At 36.5% G+C, this 25,515-nt stretch overlaps 1 protein-coding gene across 2 annotated transcripts in view; it reads right to left on the bottom strand.

Moving 5' to 3' along the window:
• GALC (galactosylceramidase) overlaps positions 1-24,789 on the bottom strand; it is a 38,024-nt gene extending 13,235 nt beyond the window's left edge. Inside the window, exons 1-9 of one of the 2 annotated variants that reach the window (XM_003206656.5) lie at positions 24,557-24,789; positions 24,114-24,182; positions 22,218-22,281; positions 21,264-21,377; positions 18,344-18,483; positions 16,911-16,949; positions 7,861-7,991; positions 2,750-2,905; positions 559-683 (exon numbers count right to left, since the gene is read on the bottom strand). In XM_003206656.5, coding sequence (XP_003206704.1) covers positions 559-683; positions 2,750-2,905; positions 7,861-7,991; positions 16,911-16,949; positions 18,344-18,483; positions 21,264-21,377; positions 22,218-22,281; positions 24,114-24,182; positions 24,557-24,727 — 1,009 coding nt within the window. In that variant the 5' untranslated portion in view covers positions 24,728-24,789. Of the gene's footprint in view, positions 1-558; positions 684-2,749; positions 2,906-7,860; positions 7,992-13,059; positions 13,188-16,910; positions 16,950-18,343; positions 18,484-21,263; positions 21,378-22,217; positions 22,282-24,113; positions 24,183-24,556 lie in introns of both variants that reach the window. The other variant, XM_010711799.4, reaches the window with a different exon arrangement.
• Between the last annotated feature and the right edge of the window lie 726 nt (positions 24,790-25,515).

Below are 25,515 nucleotides of genomic sequence, written 5' to 3' on the forward strand. Positions count from 1 at the left end.
ATAAATATTGAAATGTTTGCCTTGATCTTTCTTAATGGCATTGTATATGCCATTTGCTCTGTGGCAGACAGTAAAGACTACAGAAGAACTACAGAGTAGCCACTCAATCTGTTTTCAGAAGACATAGCATAAAAGTACTTCCATTTTCCTATGTACGAAGTAATGGTGAATTACAGAGGCCAAGAACCTCAAGTAGTACAAGACTATATATGTTCTTTATTCTATTTCCTCAGATTGAAAGGTATCAGATATCTACTTTAGGATAAAATAAAAAAAGTGAAGCAAAAAGAACAAGGAAAGTACACTAATCTCTACAAGCACTTCAGAACAAAACAGTTTAATAGTGATAGCTGTAAAAAGCAGCAGTTTATTTCTGCATATAATCTAATGGTCAAATTTGCCTCCTTTTAGATCTTACTGCTTCCTATTGAAATAAGCCTTTTTTTCTTTAAAGAATTTATAAGACATTACATGAAGCTACTTTAACACGGTACAAAAAACAACACACATAGATAAAAGACTCTCACAATATAGTTATGGACACTTTTTTTTTTTAACCTGTAATCCAAATAGGTGCTTCTACTTTATAGTGGCCACTCCATGGTTCTTGTGCTGTCATCAAACCACATCGACCAAAGGGTAATTCTTCATAATAACTTGCCACTAAGTTCCATGCAATAGTTCTGGAAAAAAAAAAAGGTTCGTTTTGCTTATTATTCATATAGCATTAGATCAAGTTAAAACAAGAATTTATTCTGCTTTTTTCCTCCAACACAGTGAAAAAACAACTTCCTAGCTCACAGTAAAAAACATAATAAAATAAAGAAGTATATCAACATAAAAAAATTTCCCGCTAAAAGGAGAGAAAATAGTGAAACAAGCAACCCCTTCCACAGCCCCCTCCAAAAAAAAATAAAAAAGCAAAATGATGATAAATACACAGGAGAGAGAGGAAAAAGAATCAATTTCCAGAGTTGAGAACTTTACTAAAAAAAAAAAAAAAACAACACACAATATCCTCTGGCTGTATCACCATTAAAAGCTGCACATTAAAGGAAATGCGCACCTGAAAATTAAAGACTCCATCCATACTTCCTAACCAAATCAGTAGGGAAAAAAAAAGAAAAAAAGTAGAAGTTGTGATGTTTCACAATTTTTTTCATTAGCTTTGTGATTGGTGGTGGTGATCTTTTGATGGGCTTGGGTTTGTTCGCTTTTTAAGCACCAGTGAGAAATATTAAGTCTTTTCTGCACACATAAATAATGTAATACAACCCTAACCAGCCATGTTCCAGGATTTTATTTTGAGAATTTGTCAGGACACTGACAAGGTCAATTCTTTTTAGGTCTTCTGATTTGTTCTTCAAAGCAATCTCTTGCTAGGACCTTAAAATCTGTGCAGCCATAGATATGCAAATACAGTTTAAGAAAGGAGTTCTATAAGGAAACTGGCATGAAATAATGCATTTGTACACAGATGAGCACAAAAGGCTCATGTTCTGAAGTTATTACTTAAGACTTACCTATCACAGGATATATGCGTTTCAGGAAAGATAAATTCCTCTAAAAAATGTGCTCATAAAAAACCCCTCAACAAAATTTTCAGCTCAGCAGCTTCCTTGAGATAAAATTCTGCATAAATTCAATATAAAACAACCATAATGGAAGGAACTCAAACTTCGAGAAAGGAGGTTGCTAAATTCATTTCATTTGGAAGAACTGATTTGCAGTATAAAAGCTGAAATAAAAGCAATATTGAACTTACAGATTTTGATCTTTTTGATAATATTTTCTGAATATAAGATCTGGTTGCAACATTGCTAATCAAATGGGGCTTATATAATTACAAAGGGCTCGTAAAAAGAAGAGAACAACAGGAATAAGACAAATAACCACAAAGTAAGCTACTAAAGGATATGAGTGCTAGGAATTCACATAGCCAATATGTTAAAACTTTAAATTTGCAGGAAACAAGATTCACAGAAGATAGTCAACTTGAATTTCCCTTTATGAGCGTGCAGGTGCTTTCTGCTATGCTTTGTTTCAAGTATTTCAGGTAAAAACATTTATCTTTATTAACCCAAAATGATGTTACATAAAAGCTAAAAGCCTTGAAATGATTTTGCCTAAATATTGATGCCTTCATTTTTAGTTTCACTGAAAAACAAAGTATGTCTCCTATTCTGTTTTAAAACTGATTTATCTAATTTCCCAATAACTTTCTTCCATATTTCAGTTTGGCAAGAAAACCTATAGAAGATAATAAAGATATCGAAATATTACAGCAAATTTTAGAATGGATCCTCAGAAAGATGTTGTACAGAAAACAACAGATAATAAAATCCTTACACCTATTACTTTTAACTGAAGACAAATAACTGATAGAGACCCTGAGAAATATACAGCTATGTTAACTTCATTGCTATTTTCCTCCTGGGTTTTTCACATTAGTTCTTCTTAAGAAGAATTACTCTGAAAAGTATCATCAGAAACTAAAAGATCTGAACACAGTTTTATAGGCCCATGTGAAACTGTAGCTCAGAAATGCCTTACAGCTGCTACAAAATTTTTTCTCCAAGTGGTTAAGTACAGTAGTCTTCACATCTCAGAATATCTGAACTCAGACTGACAGAGAAAAGAGTTTCAGTTTATCTACAGTCTTAACGTAGCAGATGGATGTGTTACATGGTAACTCAGATAATCCTTACAAATAAAGTTCTAAAAGTTATCAGCAATGCACAACACTTACGAGGTCATGTTTCCATTCACGTAGTTTTGGTTTAGGATCCGAGCCCAACAGCCTGCACCTACTTCATCGTTGAAAGTACTATAATCTTCTGAAGCCCACAGTTTCTTCTGAGTCAGTAAGGCATTTAGCACTGTTTTTGTCCCAGGATAGTGAGCCCTACACAATATTTTAAAAAGAAAGAGCGCTTATCACAAAAAGAAAATTCATTGCTGCTGTTTGTATTTCCAGGCTTAATTGCTCTCCTCCAAAATGAAAGTTAAAAACAAATTTGCTTCAGAATAATTCTATTAGAATAGAAAACTTGTACTACAGAGAAATCTGTAATATCCACAGCTTATTGCATTCCCATCAGTTCAAGATTACTTCTTTAAAACATATCAGCCTAAGTAAACCTAGGCTTAAATACGTCACACAATTGCCACAGCCTCCTGAAGTAAAGCTTTATCTTGAAATTGACCTTGGTAGCATATTACAGTTACTTTTACAAGTTATCTTACAGTGCCTTAGGCAAACTTTTAAATAATTATAAATTAACAGCAAGATACAGCACAGAAGATTACAAACTCTTTGCTGCATTTAAGTCTTAGCAGCTGAACGTGAACTTGGCTCTTCTTGCCCACATTTTTAATAAGCTCAGGTTTCAAGAACACATACTGAGTGGACTGTAAGAGCTAAGGAGGTGTAAACTGAAAACAACTGAAACATAATGAAAGCTAGTTGTCTTCACGAGGCCTTCCTTAGTATGAGTACAGATACCTTCTCCCACATAAAGACTACTGGTCATATTCAATCACAACACTGATTCAATGTGGCAAATTATCCTGGCAGAAATAAAATCTCTTAAAACACTTGCAGAAATCACTGTCATTCCTCTCGGTTTGGTCACCCACTGAACACACTAACTACACGCTAAAACTAAGCTATCAACTGGAAAGCATAAAGATTTTTTTTTTACCAATGGGCTAAAACTTGACAAATTTAATCAATTCATGACTCAGGAATAAAAATAAAAGAAAATAGAGGTATTTCTATGGTTGATGGCTGGTTTCAACTAATTTCCTCTCCATTCAAAAACAGGCAGTTTCCCAGAGTTGTAGTCCTTCGTACTTAGCTTCACTAGAGGTAATGTAACAGACAGTAGAGACTTCAGCTATATCCTTGTCTCTGCTGTGCAGGTTAGCATACATTTTCCCTTTGGCTTGAAAGCACAAGTAATACCTTAGTACCAAGCAAAGGTTTTTGTAATGGCATGAAGCTAGCGAAGACAATGCAAAGAAGGAATAGATCTACACTTCATGTCCTGCAAATCTTTTTCTTAAATACTGTCAATCTCTGCCAAATAAAAACTATAAGCAGTATCTTTGCTTCATTCAAAATCCACTTGTTTATAACATTAATTTTTTGTCCCATTGGTCTGCAAGCAGGTAAAAGTGTCACCATCAGTTACGAAATGCATAATTTTTCTCTGCTCTTAGACACAGTTTCAATTACTATTAATGAACATGATTTATACTGTATTTGCATTTTACTCAGCTGTTAAACAAGATGGTTTTACCTTAATTAATGCCTAATCCATACGAAAACTACATCTGTTTTTAAAAAGTAAACAAATTATTTTTAAAAGACTTAAAAATACTGTAGCATGTCCCCTTCAAGGCCCACTCAAATGAACGAAGTCAACATTTGCCATCCATTTACAGTGCAAACTTTAACAAGGGTATATGTTGATTTGTTGAATTCAACGTAAATTAAAAAAAAAAAACAAAATAACACCACCACCACACAAGACCAGGCTAAAACATTCTTTTGGAAATCTGGTACCACTCTACAGCCTCAGCAATTAACAACTGGCAAAATAATGGAGAAAAGCTCCTCCTTTTCTGCTCCTTTGGCAGTGAAAAGTCTTTTTATGGCACCAGAGAATAATGGATACATAAAGTAACTGATCAATTTAAGGACCCCTAGCATGTTCCAGAAGACTCCTAAACACCTACTCTTCCCACTGCCCAAGAAGTGGAACTGTAACAGAGCACTTACGCCTCATCCTTATAGATGTGATGCTCCAATAGAAATAGTGGGATTTTGGAATCTTTGCCCAAAAGAGCAGGAAACTAGGCATACTATAACAGAAGACTGTTTCACAGAGGGAGGAAAAAAGTAATGCATACAATAAAAAGGATGAAAAATAAATCTTAATGAAGATAATGAGAAGAATAGTAGGAATAGAATAACAATGAAGCCACAGGCTTAAACTTCCTATCAGCACAAAAAAATTTATTGTTTTACTATCAGTGTTTGCATTTTTCAAACCACTGCTATTTACTTAAAAAAATTTAATACATTTTCATCATTTGATTCTTCTTCTCCTGAAGCCAGAGAAGACAGATGCTTCATTTTATTTTTATTTTAAGAAAATGCACATAATGACTATTTTTTGTTTTCAACTTTCATAGCTTAACTGAGTGGCTCATTATCAGGGCCTCTCATTGTTCAAGTGGTAACAATAATTTAAATGTCTTATGAGATTAAATGTGTTTTATACAGCAGATGATGAAGCAATATATCTCATGTGGAAAAAGTCACATTTGCCTGTGAAGAGCAGCTGCATTAAATCAGTGTACAAGTAACATTAAGAAAAACTTATTTAGTTAAGGACTTATGTGACTGCATCACACAACTGCCTACAGTGATTTTTTCTTAAAAAATAAAATAAAAGCCTTTGCAGTATCTTTTATTTTGCATACATCAGTGTGCTGAAGAAGAGAAGGGAAGAAAAAAAGATCAGTAGAGAAATAGTAAATTGTTCCACTGTTTTTCCTCTTATGCACCAGTATAAGAAAAAAAAGACAACTATATAACACTCTCACTGCTATAAAGCTTTGCAGGAAAGCAGTACTTGCAAAAACCAGAAAATCAAGTACAACATCTCTAGAAAATTTGTCAACTAGCAACACTGACTTTCCTAATTTTCATGCTAACTCTGGCCTGAAAGGTACCTGGGACAGTTCCAATTCCTGCTATTATAAGTATCACATCATAATTCCATCATGGAAAAACACAATGTTGCCAAGTTACTCCTAGATTATTAATTTGTGCATAATTAGGTTTTGAAAAATTTTTATAAGAGTCTTGGTTTCTGTGACACCTATGTTAAACTAAATGCACATTTAAAACAGGTCTGCTTAAGAACACTGATACTTTTAACCAAAGTGACAAGAGTTGTCATCTGATGGCATTCTGAACTCAAGTGAAAAATGACATTTTCTATTATACTCACTGATGCTCTAAAACAAGTTTGTTTTCTCTCAACAAACTGCAGGAAGAGAGGGAAAACTTTTTGACATGGAGAGCTGAATAACTTGGTCTCTTTAGCATGCAAAATTGAACTGGTATACAACATGTTATAAACAAGCACTACATCTGAAGTACTAAGAATTAGTGCAGAATTTGCAAGTCTATCTTTAAAAAATATCCCCCCCTTCCCCAGCACAAAAGTTACAGTTTAATTTAAATGTGTATGATTAACATTTGTTCGTAATTTACTATATTTCATCTTATTGGTAGAATTGATGCAGATGTGATAGCTCTGAAAAGTTGTTTGGAAATGTCACATTATGAAGAGCTTTGGCTACCTGGGTCATTCCCACATGGGTGAACATCCATTAATAGCTTTAAAGTGTCTCTTCAGGGCTCTCCCCTATTTCTAGCCACTGCACTGTCCGTAAGATGAAGTTTGGATGCAAATAGTGCAAAATAACATAACAAAAAGCTGTAATTAGATTCCTATCCAGCATGTCTGATGAGCATCACTGATTCCAAGTTCAGTTACCAAATCCAAGATGGTTTTTTGTACAGGCACGTAAAACTTGGCTGGCTGACTTTTTTTTTTATAGCTTCAAATTAAAAAGAATCTTAACAATATTTCTGTGATGAAACATGCACCACTGGCTGCCCAGAAGCCAGCTAATTATCCATTACATAAGTCTACTTCATCTTCCTGCTAAGACTGAATCAGAGTAGGGACTATAAAACTTAGACTTCTCTCAAAGACTAAAGCAACTATGGTTTACTGGCATGAAAACAGTTAAGCTTCAGGAACTGACCCTGAGTGCATGTTTGCTGTTGCCAAGAAATGAATCCAGGTCACTATACTGGGATCATGACAGCTACAGATTTGTACCTGTCAGAGATTTGGTAATCGCTTTCACTTATTGATCCCCATGTGGGCCTACAAGAAATTATTAGGATACTTCTTGTTCAGAATGAGACGAGGGGTTGATTTTTCCAGGGCACTGACTCCTATCTATGTTTGGAAGGAAAGACTTCATTTCTACATGTCCCATGAGTTGAACAAAAAAGACTCAAGTTGAAGCAGGAACAGCCATGTCTGAGAAATGTGATTGGGTCAGTCAAGTTTACATAACATCATAATTAAAATCTAGAGCTACAATAAAAGTTAATGACCAGATCTTACGTGTTTCTATGCAGAAGTCAGTAATCAAATTTAGTCTACCTTTGCAAAACTTGATCACCAAGTGATGAAAACAAGAACTAGAAAAACAAGTCAGTCAGTTTAATGCTTGGGAAGCATACAACTTCAATCAAAATAAAATGGGATCTGAGAATCAAGACATTATTGTAACAAAAAAAATAAAAGCTTCAGTTAGTTTCTGGATCACATTAATTTCTTTAGCAACAGAGCACTGGAAGTCAGTAATACAAGGCTGCACATAAAGCTGTAAATTTAAAGTACTTTTTGTATATAAATACAGGAACTGAAGCAAACTTCAGGGTAAAAATGTTTTACTAAAACCCATTCAAATCAAAAAAAGTGCAGCCACAGCAAATGAGAGTCTTGCACACTGTAGGAAACACATGATTCAGTTAAAAGTCTTAAGCTGAAATCAAGCTAGGATTTGAGCTCCTGAACAGACTGGGTCTTACTAAACCACTTGATGTAGGTTAGTGAGAAAGACTACAGCATCAAATCCACAGCATCAAACCCGTAACAGTACAGAGGGGTACAGCTTTGGCTGTGCAATTTATAAACAAGCAAAACAAAGACAAGTTGTAAATAAATCAGCAAGAAAGATAAAAGGAGAACCCCCTACCCAATGACATCGACCACTTCATGGAGTTCAGAGTCAATCAGCAAGACAAAGGAAATGGGCTCCCACAGTCTATCGCTGGCTATGATCCTCACCTGCTGCAGACCATTCTTATCCAGTGTGTACCTCAACAGCTTTAGGAGAAAAAAAAGTAAAGAATAGAGAGAAGGAATATATGAAAAAATGTTTTTCAAATTGTCAAAAGTTTATACTGGGAAAGGCATCAGCTCCTTCAGGACTCTTTGAACATACTCAAAAAAAAACCAACAATCATGATTTAATTCTTGTTCTTATAAATGAAACAAAAATCTTTTAGACCAAACAACATTTAATAAAGCAATTGTCAAGCACAAACTGCTTTCCAAGAAGGACATATTTTCTTCTTTTGTCATGCCAAATCCCAAATTACATAACAAAAGCAAAGTGAAAAACATTTGGTGGTTGTTTTCTTACACACAAAAATGCAGATGAAACTAAGGACAGACAAAACACATTTTCATGCAAGATATTCTATTTGCAGATCAGCCGCTTCAGTGATAGAGTGCTGAGGGTTAGGCTACAATAACCACAAACAGCAGGACAAGGACAACTGAGCATTAACAGTACAGGACTTGTAGAAGCAAAGCAAACATTAAAGGATTTGGCTTCACCTATTTTTCCATCTAATCAACTATTTCAGTTTAACAGTGGAGTAATATAAATGAAATCAGCTTTTCCTAAATACAACCAACAGAAGAAATGAGAGAAACCCCAGACACATACATACCCATTGCTCAGCTGCATCTTACTTCAAGTTTTATCACTTCAACTACTGTACACTTCAAGATAAATGGTAAGGTCTTGAATATGACTGAAACAAGTCTAAAGCTCACATGTACGAGCAAAGCCAACAACAGTTTTTTGAAATTCAGAAGGTCCCTAAAAAGCATTTGCTGTATTTGTAATTCAAGTAATATCAAATGCTTAACTGTTTTCACACTGTGTGTAAATTTCTACAACGTATATAAAATCTTCACTAACAATGGACACTACCTACAAGAAAAATGACGCAAGATAATCTTCACAGATTACCATCTGAATAAGCTCATTCAGTCTGACAATGGCATGAAATACGTTCTCCTGACCCAAAGCCTTGAGAACATTGTCTGAACTCAGTATTATATTTGCACTGTATTTTCCCATTACATCTTGTACTAGAATACAGCAACATTCTGTTTGCAGACTTGCACACATCAAGGCTAAACATTTAGTGATTAGGGTCTGTGCCTAATGACTACAGAAAGGTCATTGTAGCCCTGTCTTTAAGAAAGAAGCAGCTACTGGCAGTCAACCTAGCCTTAGTCCCTGAGAAAGTCAGTAAGAATAGTTTTTCTGGAAGCCATTTCTAAGCACACGAAGGGCAGAAAGATTACTGGGAACATTAACCTGGATTTACAAGGTGCAAATGACATCTGACAAACTCAATTGCTTTCTGTGAAAAGATGAGTACCTGTGTGGACAAGGTTTAATCAGTGGACATCATGCACCTTGTTTTTAGCAAGGTTTCCCACCAAGCTGGACAGAAAAAACTCCAAGTGGGCATCAATTGCTAGTGATATCTCCATAGGCTAATATCAAGGCCAAAACAGAAACAAAAGAACTCAAGTTCAACAGATGCAAAGAAAAAGTCCTGTGCTTTGGGTAGAATAATCCCCTGCAATGCTACAGGCTGGCAAGCATTGGAAAATTTAGCTAGGTATAATCACTTAAAAGGAAGAAAAAAAAAAAAAAATGAAACAAGATAAAGGGTAAGAGAATATGAGCACGGTCAAATATGTAGAGTAAGTTTCCAAAGAGGTTGTGAAGATATTGCAAAGTTAATTGAGCAAGCCTCAGCACCATGAGATAACTGCCCCTCCTTTACTTAAGTAGTTATCTTCCAAATGTGGCATTCAAACTGTCAAATATAGGAACCATCCCAGAAATTCTACAAAGGAAAAAAAAAAAGACTATTCTATCAGTAAAATCTATATTTCTAAATTGAGATAGTTTATGTTCCTGTTACATCTTGGGATCAATTATATAAAACCAAAACAAAAGTTTCCAGCTCGTGTTCTGAACTATGTAATAAACAAAATCCTTTTTAAAATAAATGATGAAAGGATACATGCTCCCAAAAACAGAAACAAATAAACAAAAAAAAAAATCACACGATAAATCCTGAAGATACTATTTTCTGTAATTATATATATATATTTTTCCCCACCAGCTTGGCATACTATTGGGGAAGTCAATTAATCTCTCCTCAGAAAAGTTTTCCACCACAGAAAAAGATGGCAGGGAACTGAACTCATTCTCCTTACCAGACTAAGAAAGCCCTCCTTGACCATAAGGCCAATGGTTCCCCTAAAGCTGCAACTATATTAAGTACAAAAATTAACAGAACAACTACTCTCTACATAAAAGCCATAGCCATTATAAAATAATTCATGTCACCCCTAGTCAAAGACTTACAATCATTTATTTATTTATTTAACTGGCAATAGGAGAGGGGAAAACACTGATATGGCAACAATAATTCCTGACATTTCATCATTGTGTCAGAAGAGACTCAAGATGCATCAATTAAAAATAAAATGCGATTTGTTATTTCTAATAAACAAAAATTGGCCTAACTGCAGATTTCTTCTCAGTCACCCAAAATACAATCACTGTCCACTATTAACGGTTTACAAGTCAATGACAACAAATTGCTGAGAACTATGGAGAAATATTTTTACTTTGTCAATTTCAAAACAAGCATCAGAAATAATATTATGTAATACATTCAAGTCTAATCACATATTGGCAAATAAGCTCTTAAGAAAGAACTTGCTAAAGAGTGAGGTTTTGTTGGACGTGGATTTCGTTTGTGGTGCTCAACACAGAACAGGTAGTACAGAGTCATAAGTAACAAAACTGGGAGAAGATTAGTATGAAGGTATACTACTACACAAACACAAAAAGGCAGCCATTAAAACAACACAGGAAGACAGTAGTGAAGATAGTCTTGCAAACAAAACATGTAAGTATAACAATACAGTTCAAGGCTTGAGCTAACCAAACATTATTTTTCCCTCTTCTGAAGAAATTCCTGTTTCAGTGGCAGCTGCTGCAAGTCATTGGCATGAAATAGTGACAAGGACTATGTTCATTATGATTGCTCCCTAAGTCAAAGGAATTGAAGCACACTGAATGGTAGCAACTTGGTAACCTTTGTTTTAATTAGAAAATACTAGGTCGTCTGCCTTTAAAATCACAACCCAGCAGAGTAAACAGACAAAAATCCTACCATAGATCTGCAGTACGAATGCATCAGTTTACAAATAGTATTTTTGGCACAGGTAAGGTCACAGGGAAACAATGTTAATCAAAGAAGAAAACAAAAGGAAACAAGTGGATGCCAAAGCAATATTTCAATTGCCTTCAAAATTTGAGTAAAATTTTAATTTTAATCCCAAGTTTCCATATCACAATAGATCTTGAAGACGAAGTCACAAAGAGGGTTATAGTTGGAAAGAGATTACAGAACAATGTACAGAAAACAACTGCAAAGAAAATAATTTAGGACTACTCAAAACAAACTGAGTAGCAGATTTTTGTAAGAAACTAGACAGATCGCTAAGAGACAACGTTACAATGTTCTAGAATTTTTATGAATTTGAGCTGAAGGACAGATGTGTAACTACTGTTATCTTTTTCTAGGTCAGCAAGAACTCCAGTAGTTAGCTGTCTTAAGGTCAGCACTGTTTAAGAAACATGGTGTTCTCACTCTGCTGAGTGTCTATTAAGGAGAATGTCTTAACGGACAACACCACTACTCGATATATACACCTCTTCATTCTGATCAGTGGGGGTAGGGAAGTTGGGACAAAAGCATTTTCATCTTAAAGAACAAATAGAATTTGTCCACAGTTCTAAAGGATGCCAACAAAGCAAAAGCCACACACACCAAAGTCACAATTTAAACTCTGACTCCATAAAGCTCTTAAAGAAAAATGAAATAAGAACTGCACAAATTCAGCACACTGATTTTGTAAGTTCTGTTAGCAACAAAATCATAACTAAAACATTTCCTAATTCACTGTAAACTTGCTGAGGTGCAAGTCCTGCCTGTTCTAGGTTAAGTTAAAAAGAAAAAGAACATGCAAAAATTAGCAACACCAGTATTACAACTGATATTTCTCAGGAAGCTACTTCCAGGTGATCAATGTTTATAAGCTCAATGCATAAGAAAGCAGTTTCTTTACAGAATTCCTGCTCAACTGGCTTGCTAAAAACACTGTATTATAGATCAGTTTAAAAAAAAAAAAATTACAAGACTATCACACATCCTTACATATAAATGAGGACAAGCAGCACACCAGGGACCACAAGCATGTTCTTAATCATAACAAGGCTAATAGCATAAGTAATAAATACACATATAAATGGTTCAATAGTGTTGCAGAGTTAACTTCCATTGTGAACAAACTATAGCTTTAAATAAATGCATTAATTGTTGTCAGAATCAGTGATGAGCAAGAACACAAAGGCAAGAGAAACCAGTTAGCAAAAAGCAAGGTAGAAACGAAGTGTATTAGGGAGCAAATGCGCAGACAAATAATCAAGTTGCCTTTTGCCATAACTGCAACAATACGCATTCCCATCTGCTGAAATCAAGAGTTTGTATCAGTTTTAAAACTAACTTTGAATGTTACCAGATCAAAGCAATAACTAATCTTCTAGCTTCCAGATACAACTAGTAAGGTCACAAACAATGGATGTATAGTAGGGTTGCAAGGGTATAAAGTGCCAAGTGAAAGTTCAAGATCATCTGAAATTAGAACCAATTCCAGATCAAGAATTGCATCCTAAAACTTTTCTGACTTTGAAGGTGCACGTGCAGGTTAGCTAGCACTAGTGAATGACAGGAGACTTTGAAGGTAAGAAGCTTAAAACCTAGCTCCTAACTCAGTACTCGAGAGAAGTGATGGAAGAGTTAAGATCACCTTACACATGCACAGAATTGAAAGCTGAGAGGAAAACAGGAAATAGTAGTCACTTACCACTGTACATGATGATTTAAAAACCAAGTGATTAAGAACTATGACTACATGACTATTCAAAAATGGAGGTGAAGACTTATTTACAGAAATGAAGTGATATATAATGTGTAATATTCCTCCCTTCTCCCACACTTACCCAACTACCTGAACAGCATCATTAAGATATGGATCAACTACCATCTCCTTTGAAATGTTCCAGTCTCCATCCGCAGCGATGATGCCAATGTTGCTTAGACCCAGTTTGTCTAAAGACTGTCGAAGTACCTTAGTAACAGATAACAACACTTAAAGTACAGCCTTTCATTAACCATGCAACATGAAAATTTAAGACTGAAAACAATTTTAGAACTGTAGGAGCAGACAGCAGAAGCATTTCTTCAGAGTTAGGCAGATAAGTGAAATCTTCTCTTCTTAAAGATGAGTCATAATGACAAATTGGATAAAGTTATTGATAAGGAACACTGAAGCGTTCTCTGCAATATTCGGAAGGCCACATCAAAAAAGACTGGTATTATAAGCGAGTCTTAATCTAAACATTAATTTAAGAAAAATTAGAACAAGGTTCAGCAGCTTCCACCTGCAAGAGCATCTGGGAAAATACATCAGTATACAGTCTAAAAATTCTTCTTCCAAACTTAGATACAAAGAGATGATGCAATAGGCACTGTATACAAGCATAGAAGGAAGACTTTTCAAGTCATTTCAACACCAGCAGACATGCATCCTCAAATAGGAATTGAGGATTCTAGAAACGTGAAGAAGAACAGAGAGCTTTTCCGTCTTGGTATGTAGTCATGATAAGGACCTAAGGCAATGAGTTGTTGACAAATTGAACTTAGAACTAATGGATACTAAACTTATTAACAATGTTTCAGAAAGAAAAAGGGTAATGGAGTTCTGTTCAATTGCTTTAAGCCTTTGAAGCACAAAGCTTACAAAAAACCATGACTTTGGTCCAGTTCTTACTCATATTGGCAAAACCCACAGCAAGACTATATCTTGTATCAGAAATAGCATTGCCAGCAGAAGCAGGGAAGTGATCATCTCTCTGTACTCAGCCCTGGTGAGGCCACATCTTGAGTACTGTGTTCAGTTTTGGGCCCCTCACAACAACAAAGACGTCAAGGCCCTGGAGCACATTCAAAGAAAGGCTATGAAGCTAGTGAAGGGTCTGGAGCACAAGCCTTATGAGAAGCTGAGGGAGCTCGGATTGTTTAGTCCGGAGAAGAGGAGGCTCAAGGGTGACCTTATTACCCTCTACAACTACGTGAAGGGAGGTCGTGATCAGCCTCTTCTCCCATGTAACTAGCAATAGGACTAGAGGGAACGGCCCCAAGTTGTGCCACAGGAAATCCAGGTTGGACATTAAGAAAAATTTCCAGGGAGATGGTGGAGTTACTGTGAATTGTTGGACTGGATGATCTTAAGGATATTTTACAACCTTGGTGTACAATTAATGAATGTACAGATGTTATGGTATAGCAGAGAGCTTGGCTGTGTAGTTGTTATACCAAAGCAGGAAACAGAAATGATAGGTACACTCACCCATATCCTGGGCTTGCATGGAAAACTCCAGTGGAGTGAATCTCCAGAAGAGATCCTTCCCCACTGGTAGTCAGCTCTTAAATGGATCTAGGAGAGGTGGAGCCAGGCTCCACCCCTTCCGACACAGGTGAATTGCCTTCACCTGTGCTCCCATGGCTGACTCATTGCTCACCTCAGGTGATCAATCAGAGGTTCAAGCCACGATTCAGCAGTTCCCATACACTTGGTGACTCTATTATAGTTTAAGATTCTGTTATAGTTAACCTTCAGTGCATTAGGTCAGAATTCTTCACCAAGCAGAAGAAGCAAACGTACTAAACATTTCAGAACTATGAAGACAACTCTATGTTATTTTGTCACTTTAAAACACTGCAAAATGTTAAATCTCAAGGTCTAACCTCAAGATTTGTCAGATACCTTCTTTTACATTTGGCTGCAAACTTCCCATTTCTGGCCCCAAACAGTTGTAAGATACTAAGCACCTGACTAGAACAAAAGTGTTGCCAGTTCAATTATAACAACCTTGAAAGTCTATGCATGTGCTTGACCTCATTGATAGAAAAAGATTGGAGAAGATGCACAGGGTAGACAAAACCACACATCTGAAAATAAAGGAGTTCTGCAGTTCACTAGCAAATAAAATCTAAAGGAACTGAGACTTCTAAAGATCTTTCCCACAGCATTTCCTAGCTGATGCCTAAAATTAAGGCTATAACGTACTACAAGTAGAAAAACTAGTAGTAAATTAACAGTGATGAATCCACTTGCGGTGAGGAGCAGCAAAAGATGGGACCACAAAGATTTCTGAACTAGGATTCAGAAAGTACCACCATAGAAATAGTTATTTGAATTAGACACTTACTGAAAAAGTACATTCCTTAAGTTCATGCACGATCCATAGCAAGGAAGAATTTGTCTAACTGAAACAGTACCATGAAATAAATAATTTACTTATTCATAAATGATTTTGATTTAATACTATTAACTGCACTGATAGGTACATCTGTGTTGTACGCTGTATAAAGTATGCAGAAGGTCTGCTGAAATGATTCTAAGGATTATGGAGGTTCATTAAAGGAGAAAGTGTCAGCTTACTGCAAGGGAAAAGATCAATTGTTAGGTGTTTCTGAACAACATATTTCTAGAATCATTTGGATTCTTTTTAACTGTTCTTCAGAAGAGATAACAGATAAGACAAAACATGATCTAAGTGGTCTTTGGTCTTTGAAAGAGCAAGGACATGATTAGATCTCTGGAGTAGCTACAATTAGGAGAAAAGAAAATCCAATGGACATTCATCAAAATTTACATTAGACATTTGGAGAACTGCTTTATCATGGAGGTAGTTCAGCAGAAGAGAATGACTAGAAATACTGCAAGAACATCCATGTGAAATGACAGGTATTGAGGACACAGCGTAGATACCCAAAACACACACTCCACAATAACATATGCAGAATGGTGTTTCAGCCACTCCATGCCCCCAGTATGCACATTTATACAAAGATTCACTAACCCTAAAATTTAAGGAGTACACTGATGGTATTTAAAAAATTGGAAGAATAGGATCTTATTGAATAAGAATTTAAAAGCAACAAAATCATCGCTTCTGTTTCATTTTTCTTCTACTTTTTAAGAAATATAACTAGAATCTCAGTGGATGAAGCAACTAAAATAAATTCTTAAAGTAAAACACTTAGCAAGATAACCAAGAATTCAAACATACATATGTCATAACAAAGAAAGTTTGCTGTACAGATGCACACTTTGGTAAACACATCTTTCTAAAATGACTGACTGCAAATGGAATCGTGTTAGATAAAGAAGAGATGCCACATGACACTGCAACGGGCAAGAGAATGAATGCTAAAACAGATGTTAAATAAAGCCATACAGTAGAGGAAGCTGACACATTTCAGTAAATATTTTGGTGATTTCAAGATCAAACTTTAAAAATTTAGCTCCAGAAACCAAAAGCTATTCCAATTCAGTATCAGCTTTCACATAGTTAAAATATAGAGCTTTTACTTTATGGAAAAGGCAAATCAGAAAGTGTCATAAGAACCTGGACTTGTATATCAATAGTTTAAGTGTATTATATCCACTGGAACTTCATAATTTTAAGTAATTGTAGATCTTAGACTTACAAAAGAAGCTATTTTTCACCTGTTAAGAAGATGAATTTGTATGATTCAACTGGGGCTTCCATTCAAATGTCCTGCATATTTAGCACACACTGATCTACAAAGTTCAAAATTAAAATTTTCAAACAAAAAAATCCTAAGTGTTTTATGCCTGCAACCACCACAAGAAAGAGTTCAGTCAGCAGTCATGGGATTAAGGTCACTATTCTAGGGGAAGTCAGACAAGTAAATCACATGTAAATGATAACAAAGAAACTTCAGAAGTAAATTTCACTTTTGAGAAGGAAAGTATACATACCTTGATATATTTGCTGTTAAATGCCCTTTCATTCCATATCTATAAAGCAAAAAGTAAAAGGCCATTTAGAGAAGTCAGGATGCATTGATACATAATGCAATTCCATATACACTTACATAAATCTTTCACAATTGTTTCTAAACTCCATGGTTTTAGTTTGCTAAAGGAAATTGCTCTGATTAGTTTTATCAGCCCTCCACAAGAGATTTTCACATAAAAATTCAAGCTATATGTTTATTTATCTAATTCTTATGCCTATTGTCTGTAATCTTGCCGAAAGGAACACTAATGCTGTGGGAGCTCTACAATGGTTAGCCTTGTTCCACATTACATATCATTAACAATGGGTCTACAGTATGATGGAAATCATGGAGAAAAACACTGTAACTTCAAGACATGGTCATAGAGAATATCAAGTAACAGTACAGATACCAGTACAGATACCATATTATTTAAATACTTAATGTAGAACTTACCTTCCACTCTGAAAGCAGAGCAAGGCAAGAACTAACAAGTTGTGTCATGCACATACCTTCCTCCCCCCTGCCTCCCTACAAGTTGTTACCCAGAGTGCAAGATAGACACTTTCTAACACAGTCAGCAACACAGAGACATGCCAGAAAAGTTATACATCATTCTCACATTACAGTAAAAAACTCAGACTTTCTTAGTGGGACAGGAACCATAACTTCAGAAGCTCAACCCAGGACCACTGAGTTGACTGTCAGCTTTACTGCAGTTAAACTATTGTGCACCAAAACACTTAGAAGCCCAAAATGAGTATTTCAGTAAGCGTAAGACTTATTTTAGACAAATTATCAATTTACTTAAGCAGAAGGAAAGAAAAAGAAAAAGGTTGAATCCCAGTCAAATAATGAATTTGAAAAGTGTTTCTCTCTCATCTCTAAATAACGTTTTTCCTCAGACATTCCCTCACTACTTCCATATCATGCCTTATAACACAATATGGCAGTCATACTGTAACATATGCACCTTAACTACTTAATAATGCAGGTAAAAATGGAAGAAGTGTAGAGTACTGCCTTTCAGCACATTAATAACTGCATTTTATGCCAAGAACTCACATTAGCTGAGTTTTGCAAACTCTAAGCCTCAACTAACATTTTTCGTTAGCTGGTTACTTCTAAAACCCAAGAACAAGCGAGGCAGGAAATTACACACTCAAGTTTCAAAATCCTTAAGTTTTCTGGTAACTCTGTTCTAGAATTGGGAAGTCAGGAGTCTAGCCACTTTACACTGTTTCCGCATTAATGGCCAGTGCTGTGGAAAGGCAGGAGTTATGCTAGGTAACAGTCTCATTGCAACAGAAAGTTATAACCACAATTACAGTTTCTCATCTCTCCCCTTCCCAGTATTCAAAGAAACAAGAAAGAAAATCTTAAAAATGAAGACATAAAATATATCTTACTGACCCCAATATAATCAATATCCAGATCATGATACTGTTTAGCTCCTAATATCCAAGAAATAATATAGTAAACAGTGACATGTGGATAATCATAAGGCCAGTTTTCACCCTTCCCTATCCATGATGGAAATGTCCAGGGTAATCCTGGAAAGAGAAAAGAAAAGGAAATAAATAATTACTGAAGTGGGTGGTCTGCATTATTTAGTTTAAAAGCATGCTGCACTTTATCTTTCCTAAATTGAAGGAGCAAATAACCCTTCTGATTCACATAGTTCCAGCAAAGACAATGAAACATTGCTTGTTTTACCACAGAATATGCTGTAATATAAACTGGGATCAAACATTTGTGGCTTTTATTTTATTTTTAAGTCAGAAACCCATCATTATTAGAGATCTAATGACTACATATAATCTTTCTATTGTGTAAACTCTAACAGGTTTAAAAGATAGAAAGACTTTTGCAAAAGCATTTTACAGCATTGTAGACAAAGGATCAATATTGAAATGCAAAAATCTCCTGAGTATGACTTCAGAGCAAGCGATGATTTACTCACTGCAAGGGAAGAAAGATTAGGGCTATGAAAAAGCATTTCTGAGTTTATTGGCTTTTACGGTAAATAAGAACAAGTTATTCACCTAAGTAGATTCTCTCACATTTTCAGCTAATTCAGTGTAAGACACCAGATCTCATTAATTAAAAGGCATACTTTTCTCCCTTTGTTGTCAGCTTGATTTGAGGGAAGAAGGTATTAACAATCACAATTAGTCACAGATGGTAAGCTTGCTGTTTGTCATAGTGCTTGTCTAAAAGAATCTGACCAGCAAAGCCTGTAGCAAGTCACATCTTGTGGATGGGTAGGAAAAACCTGCTTCCTGGATGAGGGGTAAGGAGACTCATAAGCAGGTGGAGTAAAACAGCAAAATTGCCATCTTTATGAAATTGCATAGTTACTTAGAGTAACCTTTGTTCCACCAGTCTTTTAGGATAAAGAAAATACACATTTGTATTTCCTTTTGAAAAGAGCTTTTAAATATTGCTGACTGAAATTTTAAGCAATAACAAATCACAAAAATCAAAGGACTTCTGTTGTTGAAACTGGAATAGTACTTTAGACTTCAGAGAAAGGAAGTCTGTCTGATGATACATAGAGTGGACTATGCTCACAAAGCAGAAAATGAATATAGGGGATAAATTATGTAACCAAAATTGTTATAGTGGAAGAATAAACATCAGTGACAACCTTTCAAGTTCCTGGAAATAAAGCTGTCAAAATATTGCAACAGTTACTTAAGTATTTTTTACAACTTTCACACTTGTACATTTGTTACAAGTTTTCATTTGGAAGGAATTTCTCATGCATCACCCATTCCTAATGAACACCAGGAAACATACATCTGATTGGCACTTGACTGTAAGAGCACTGTGGATAATCAAAATACTAAAAAAAGAAGTTGCAAACCACACTTTTTTCCTTGTCTATGCTGTGCTGTACATGGAAAACTACTACCCAGAAAAAAAATAGATTGAGACTTAACTACACAATCAAGTGATGCAGTGCATTTATTTTTAATTATGAGGTTTTTCTGCCCTGGAGACCGCAGAAGTCTGGCTTGCTATTACAGAGGTACCTGATTATTACTATAATAGCTCTGCAACCACTGCCACTACCACATATAAAATGGAAACAATTGTACTGTACACTTCATGAAAGCACTATCAATAGCACTAGGCACTTGTATTCAACACCAAGGTCAATTTCATTGTCTCAAAAACGTAAAAGAGGAAGGCAAATATCTTAAGATGTCAGGTCCAACAGCTAATCTTTAAATTTGTCAGGGAATATTGAAGGCCTGGCACATGCAAGAGCCCAGCATTTAGCTCAGAACTAGTTCAGTGTTACAGTTTCACTAAAACATTTGCTCAAAACAGCAGCGAGAGGTAAATGCTGATATTTGTGCTTTTGCCTCAAAATTGAGCTCTATCTTGATTAGTAAGAAAGAATATATAGTTTCAGGAAGTACATACATGCCACCTGGCATCTCATTATAAAACCAAATTATTTATAACCAGATTCACTTTTGAAACACTTTTTGAAGACAGAGTAAAAAAAAAAGTCATCCTCTCTTTCATGTGAAATATATCCTGTAAAGTATTTCATCAAAATCCAGGATTCTGTATTCGTATTGTCACATACACTGAGATAGTGGTGAGGTGCTAGAGCAGGTTGCCCAGACAGGTTATGGATGTCTCCTCCCTGGTAGTGTTCAAGGCCAGGTTGGATGGAGCCCTGGGCAATCTGATCTAGTACTTGATCTAGTGATTAGCAACTCCACCTGTCCCAGGGGGATAGGAAGTTGATGATCCCTGAGGTCCCTTCCAGCCCAAGTCATTCTGTGATACACAACCCAGAATCAAAACAGGAAAACAATAAAGTTATCTTACAACTCAAATATATATACACACATATATAGACACACAGCAGAGCAGAAGACAGGAAGCACTTTCATGGGGAAGGAAGGTGATGCACTCATGATAAGGACATATGATTGAACTTAGGGCACAAAAGATTTACAGATTCATGCTTCCTTTAAATTTAATTTATTCCCCTGAATTTTTAATTCTATTGGTTATTCAGAAATTCAGCCCTCATGATAAACCATTTATATTCATCACTGCAATTAAATCTAAGCACTAATGTCACTTGATGCAAGCAAATCATTAGTCATAACCCAGAATGTTACACTACTATAGAAAAGCAAAAATAATCTGTTTATGAGAAGCATCAATGCAAGCACACCAAATACTAGAGATTCTATATCTTGTCTAGAGCAACAACAACAAAAAAGTACATTAAAATAACTAAGGTAAAATATGTTAGTTAGAAAAGATTTATATAAAAATCCTAAGGCTTGGAATAATTTACCAATCAGTTTAATTTGGGGGTTCCTCTTCTTAGCTTCTTTCATCAGCCACCATTCATAACCTCGGAAGTAGTTCTCATCATTTTCATAGTGCATATGGGAAGGCTCAGTGCCATCTAGGAAGGAAATAAACAGTACACAATTATCTTCTGTGTCATAAGCTGTTGCACATCATGAAGTTTTCTGCATTGCTCACAATACACTGTCAAGCACATAGCTCCAATACGGTTCACACATTCTTTGCTCTACACTTCAAAGCAAAATGAGTAGTGGAAAGGAACATGCAAAACTGGCCACCCTTCATTCTTAGCATGTTAACTTAGCATAAATGTTTGGTTTTTTGGAGGAAGGACATTTTTGTGGGTTTTTTTTTTTTTAAAGGGACTATGCACTTTTTTTTTTCTTTGCAACAGAACGTGATCAGCTATCAGGCATTTCCTGTTCCCAGATATGATAATGCTAAAATATGCATTTATGATTACCTTGGTCTCAACAACCACCAGGAAATTTAGAGCATTTGGATCATAAGGAGAAAAAAAAAAAAAAAAAAAAGATCAACAGTGATCAAGCTCCAGTAAAATGTAGCAGCTCAATAAACTAAAAATGAAAACTGTTTCTGATCTTTGTGTTTTCATGTTTTTAAGTCCTATACAAGTTTCATGGGGTTTGTATTACAGAAACAGTATTTGAGAAATGCTCTGAAGAGAACTCATTTTCTCTAGAATGCAAACTACTTATATTACAGATTTCTATACTGAAGGGCAAGGGGAAGAGAACACCATCTCTAAGACACGAGTATAAATTACTTTTATAAGTCTGCAGACACCATTTCTGATATTTTTGTGAAACTTCAGTAACATAACATGCATCGCCATGTCTCAACTGAAGAGAAATGTGCAGGACACATTACTTACAGCATCACTGCAACGAGAAGCTAAACCCTGCATACTCTATACCTGTTGATTGTCCATCACCACCAATCTCTACTTTGAGAATGTGTAAAGAAGCACCAAAATTTGGCTGGAAAAAAAAAAAACAAAAACAAAGAGAAATCAGACTAATGACAAGATAATCTTTATGAGGAATATTAAAGTATTTTTAATGTTATTGTAAGCCAAGCTTAGTGCTTTCTTTCAAAATAATCAAACTATTAAACCCACTACCCTCATAAATTTCTTTGATATAAGGAGCTTATATATGCATCAGAAATAACTTTTTCTGTAATTAGCAGGTTACCAGAGAAGAAAAATTGCCATACTGAGAAACAAATAGCCACTTGGTCCACTATCTCATTTCCCTTGCATTTGACAGGCAGACAAGACAAAGAATTTAAGTATACACAATTCATCCAACACCTACTATGTTCTTTCTGCAATTGGTGGTTTTAGAGTTGCTCAAGCCAGAATTTACAACTAATCATTATTTTAATAAGCACTAATGGAGCTGGCCTTTTCCATGGAATTACCCTAGTATAAGTTTTAAGATTTAGTAATGAACTTACTGAAAAAAAAAAAAAAAAAAGAGTGAAACCCACACCTACATAGACAATAGTTTGCTCAGCCTACAAGATTATTTTTTTAACTGTTTTTTTTTTGTTTGTTTGTTTGTTTTTTTAAAGAAGAAGCAAGTATTCCTCAGGTACATCTCTCCTTGCTCCCTGTGCCATCTTTTATTTTAAACTTCTACACATACCCTTTTCCATCTTTACCATACAAATTGACCAACGTTAAATACAAGAAGAAAACTGTGGCAAAGCCTCCTTCCATGTATTTCATAGCAGTTTTAGTTTTGGTGAAAGAAAACACTAAAAAATTTTCAAATACCATGCTCTCACAACTGGACTTTCTTTTATTATATTTCCGCTGACTCCTTCAGAAAACTCATACTTGCAACACACAATTTAGGTCTTCCAAAGAACATGGATTTACTCCCCAGTTATACATTATTCTTTGTTATGCCCTTTACCCAATTTTAAACTACACAGTAAATTATTCTCCTCCAGCCATTTGGATTACAGAACTTGAAAGTGACATGACATTCTCCTTCAGCAGAGTAATTTACAGTGCCAAAAGCAAAACAAGTTATTACTGTCCAGTGCAATAGCCTTGCCATATTAAGTTGAGTAACTCCACAGGTTATACTTGCTACTTAAAGCAGCTTACAAAACAGTAACATTAATATTCCTTCTGTAGTAACTACACTTTTTATACTAATCTGGAACAGATATTCTAGTGAAGTGATGCAGCCAGATTCACAAAACTGATAAGCTATCTGTAGTCTAATCAGAACTGTCTGACCCACTTCCTAAAAATCATAAAACAGCAAAACCCTCATTAACCCAAAATGTATGATGAAAATACATTGAAAACAGGAATAAGAGAAATCCTAATAATTTGAAGAAATAAGCTGCCAAAAAAAAAAAAAAAAACACCCAACACGCTGACTGTCAAGAACAGCAACTAAAAATGTAAAGTTCTGATAAAAATCCCTTTTTTTTCAGCCAGCCAGCAGCTATCAGCTAAAAGAAGTGAGCTCTTCATAGAATATACCTGGATTAGTAGTTTACTACACAATGAATTGGTGTGCAAACCAGGTTAGCCTTAGTAGTTTTAAGCTCTCTTTGGGCTCAACCATTCCACTCTTTTAGCTACAAAGCCATCTATAACTCATAGATAGTAACTATTCATCTACAGCACTCAAGCATCAAGTTGAAAAAACAGCTTTCAACAGATTTACAAGATAGAGCTTGCCTAACCTTAAGAAGGCCTGAACATACTACAGGCATTCCAACAGGTGACAGTAAGAAGCTCTGCATGAAATCAATGTTGGAGCAGCAGTGACACAGCCCTTACCTTGAACAGATAATCTAAGATCTGGGAGCGATACGGCTCTTGGTAGTTCACAAGGAGTCTAGATGTGGCCTAAAACAGAAAACAAAATTACAAATACCTTAACAGTCAAATATCCAAGTGCATCCCCATTTTTTGGTTTAGGCAGTTCCACACAGCTAGTAATCTTACAAAATTAAATACAGCATAAAGAACTTGCTAAACACAAAGTTCTTCCTAACCCTCCACTTGCACAGTTCTCCTTTTGCAGATTGGAGGAGCCCTGCTCACCCGTGACACAGAGCAAAGGGAGCCCAGAGGGCAGGGATACAGGGAGATCCCACAGAGCCGCAAGCACAGCACAGCACAACACAACACCGCTCTCCTGCGCTCTCCTCTCCCTGCCCCGGCTCACCCACGCCGTACTCAGAGCCTCCTCAGCCCCACGTCCCCCGGCAGCCCCTCACCCCGCCGCCGCTGATCGCCCCGATCCCGTCGAACTCCCTGCCCAGCCCGCCGGCATCATCCAGCACGTAGGCAGCACCGATCCCGGGGGGTCCCAACCCCCAGCTGGAGCCGAGCAGGAGCCAAGCACAGAGCAGAGCCGCAGGACAGAGAGAACGCCTGACAACCTCCATCCTGACGGTCCTGTACCGCTCTGCCACCGGCTCCGCCCTGCCCCTTCACAATCCGCATCTGAACCCGCCCCAGTCCACCGCGTGACCGCGCAACCTGGCAATCGCCTGAGGAGGGCGGGGCACAAGCGCTCCTCGCCGCCATTTTACAACAGGGAATGGCGTCTCAACCCTTACTGCGCAGCCGCGGAATGAAGCTGGTGACTGCCATTTTGAGAGAGGGCACGAGAAGTCCCAACCCGTAGGGAGGCGTACTGGAGGAAGGCGCTGAACAGTGGGTGAAGCCATTGAGGAACCATGATAAGTGTGGGAATGCTGCCGCGTGCTTCAGGATGCGTAGTGAGGCAGCGTGTTTGCATCACAGCTGGGCGCAGCTTCTCTGTGAAAACAGCGCTCTGTGCAGCATGAGCACTGTTCACAATATTTATGCCAAAGTGACTTTCATCAACTGCAAAATTGTTTCTTCTTACGGGATCCACATCCTCCAACAGTTTTCCTGGAAGGGAAATGGCGTTTCTCAATACATCTCTCATTTCCAGGCCCTCACCAGTAACTGTGACCAAATCCCTTGTGCTGTAGCATGATAGGTACAGCATAGTGAAAGAAAGACCTTTGATCTTTTGTACGAGGAGCGGCGGTGTGGCTGGGAGCGGCTCTGGGGTGCAGGGCACCCAGGGAGAGGCTGTACTCTGAGAACTGCTGGCTGGCCTCAGGGCTGTCATAGAATGCCTTGAGTAGTAGGGGACCTTAAAGATCAATGAGCTCCAGCCCCTTGCCATGGGAGACTGGTG

The sequence above is a fragment of the Meleagris gallopavo genome, chromosome 5 (assembly GCF_905368555.1).
Source record: "Meleagris gallopavo chromosome 5, MGAL_WU_HG_1.1, whole genome shotgun sequence".
Classification (NCBI taxonomy): domain Eukaryota; kingdom Metazoa; phylum Chordata; class Aves; order Galliformes; family Phasianidae; genus Meleagris; species Meleagris gallopavo.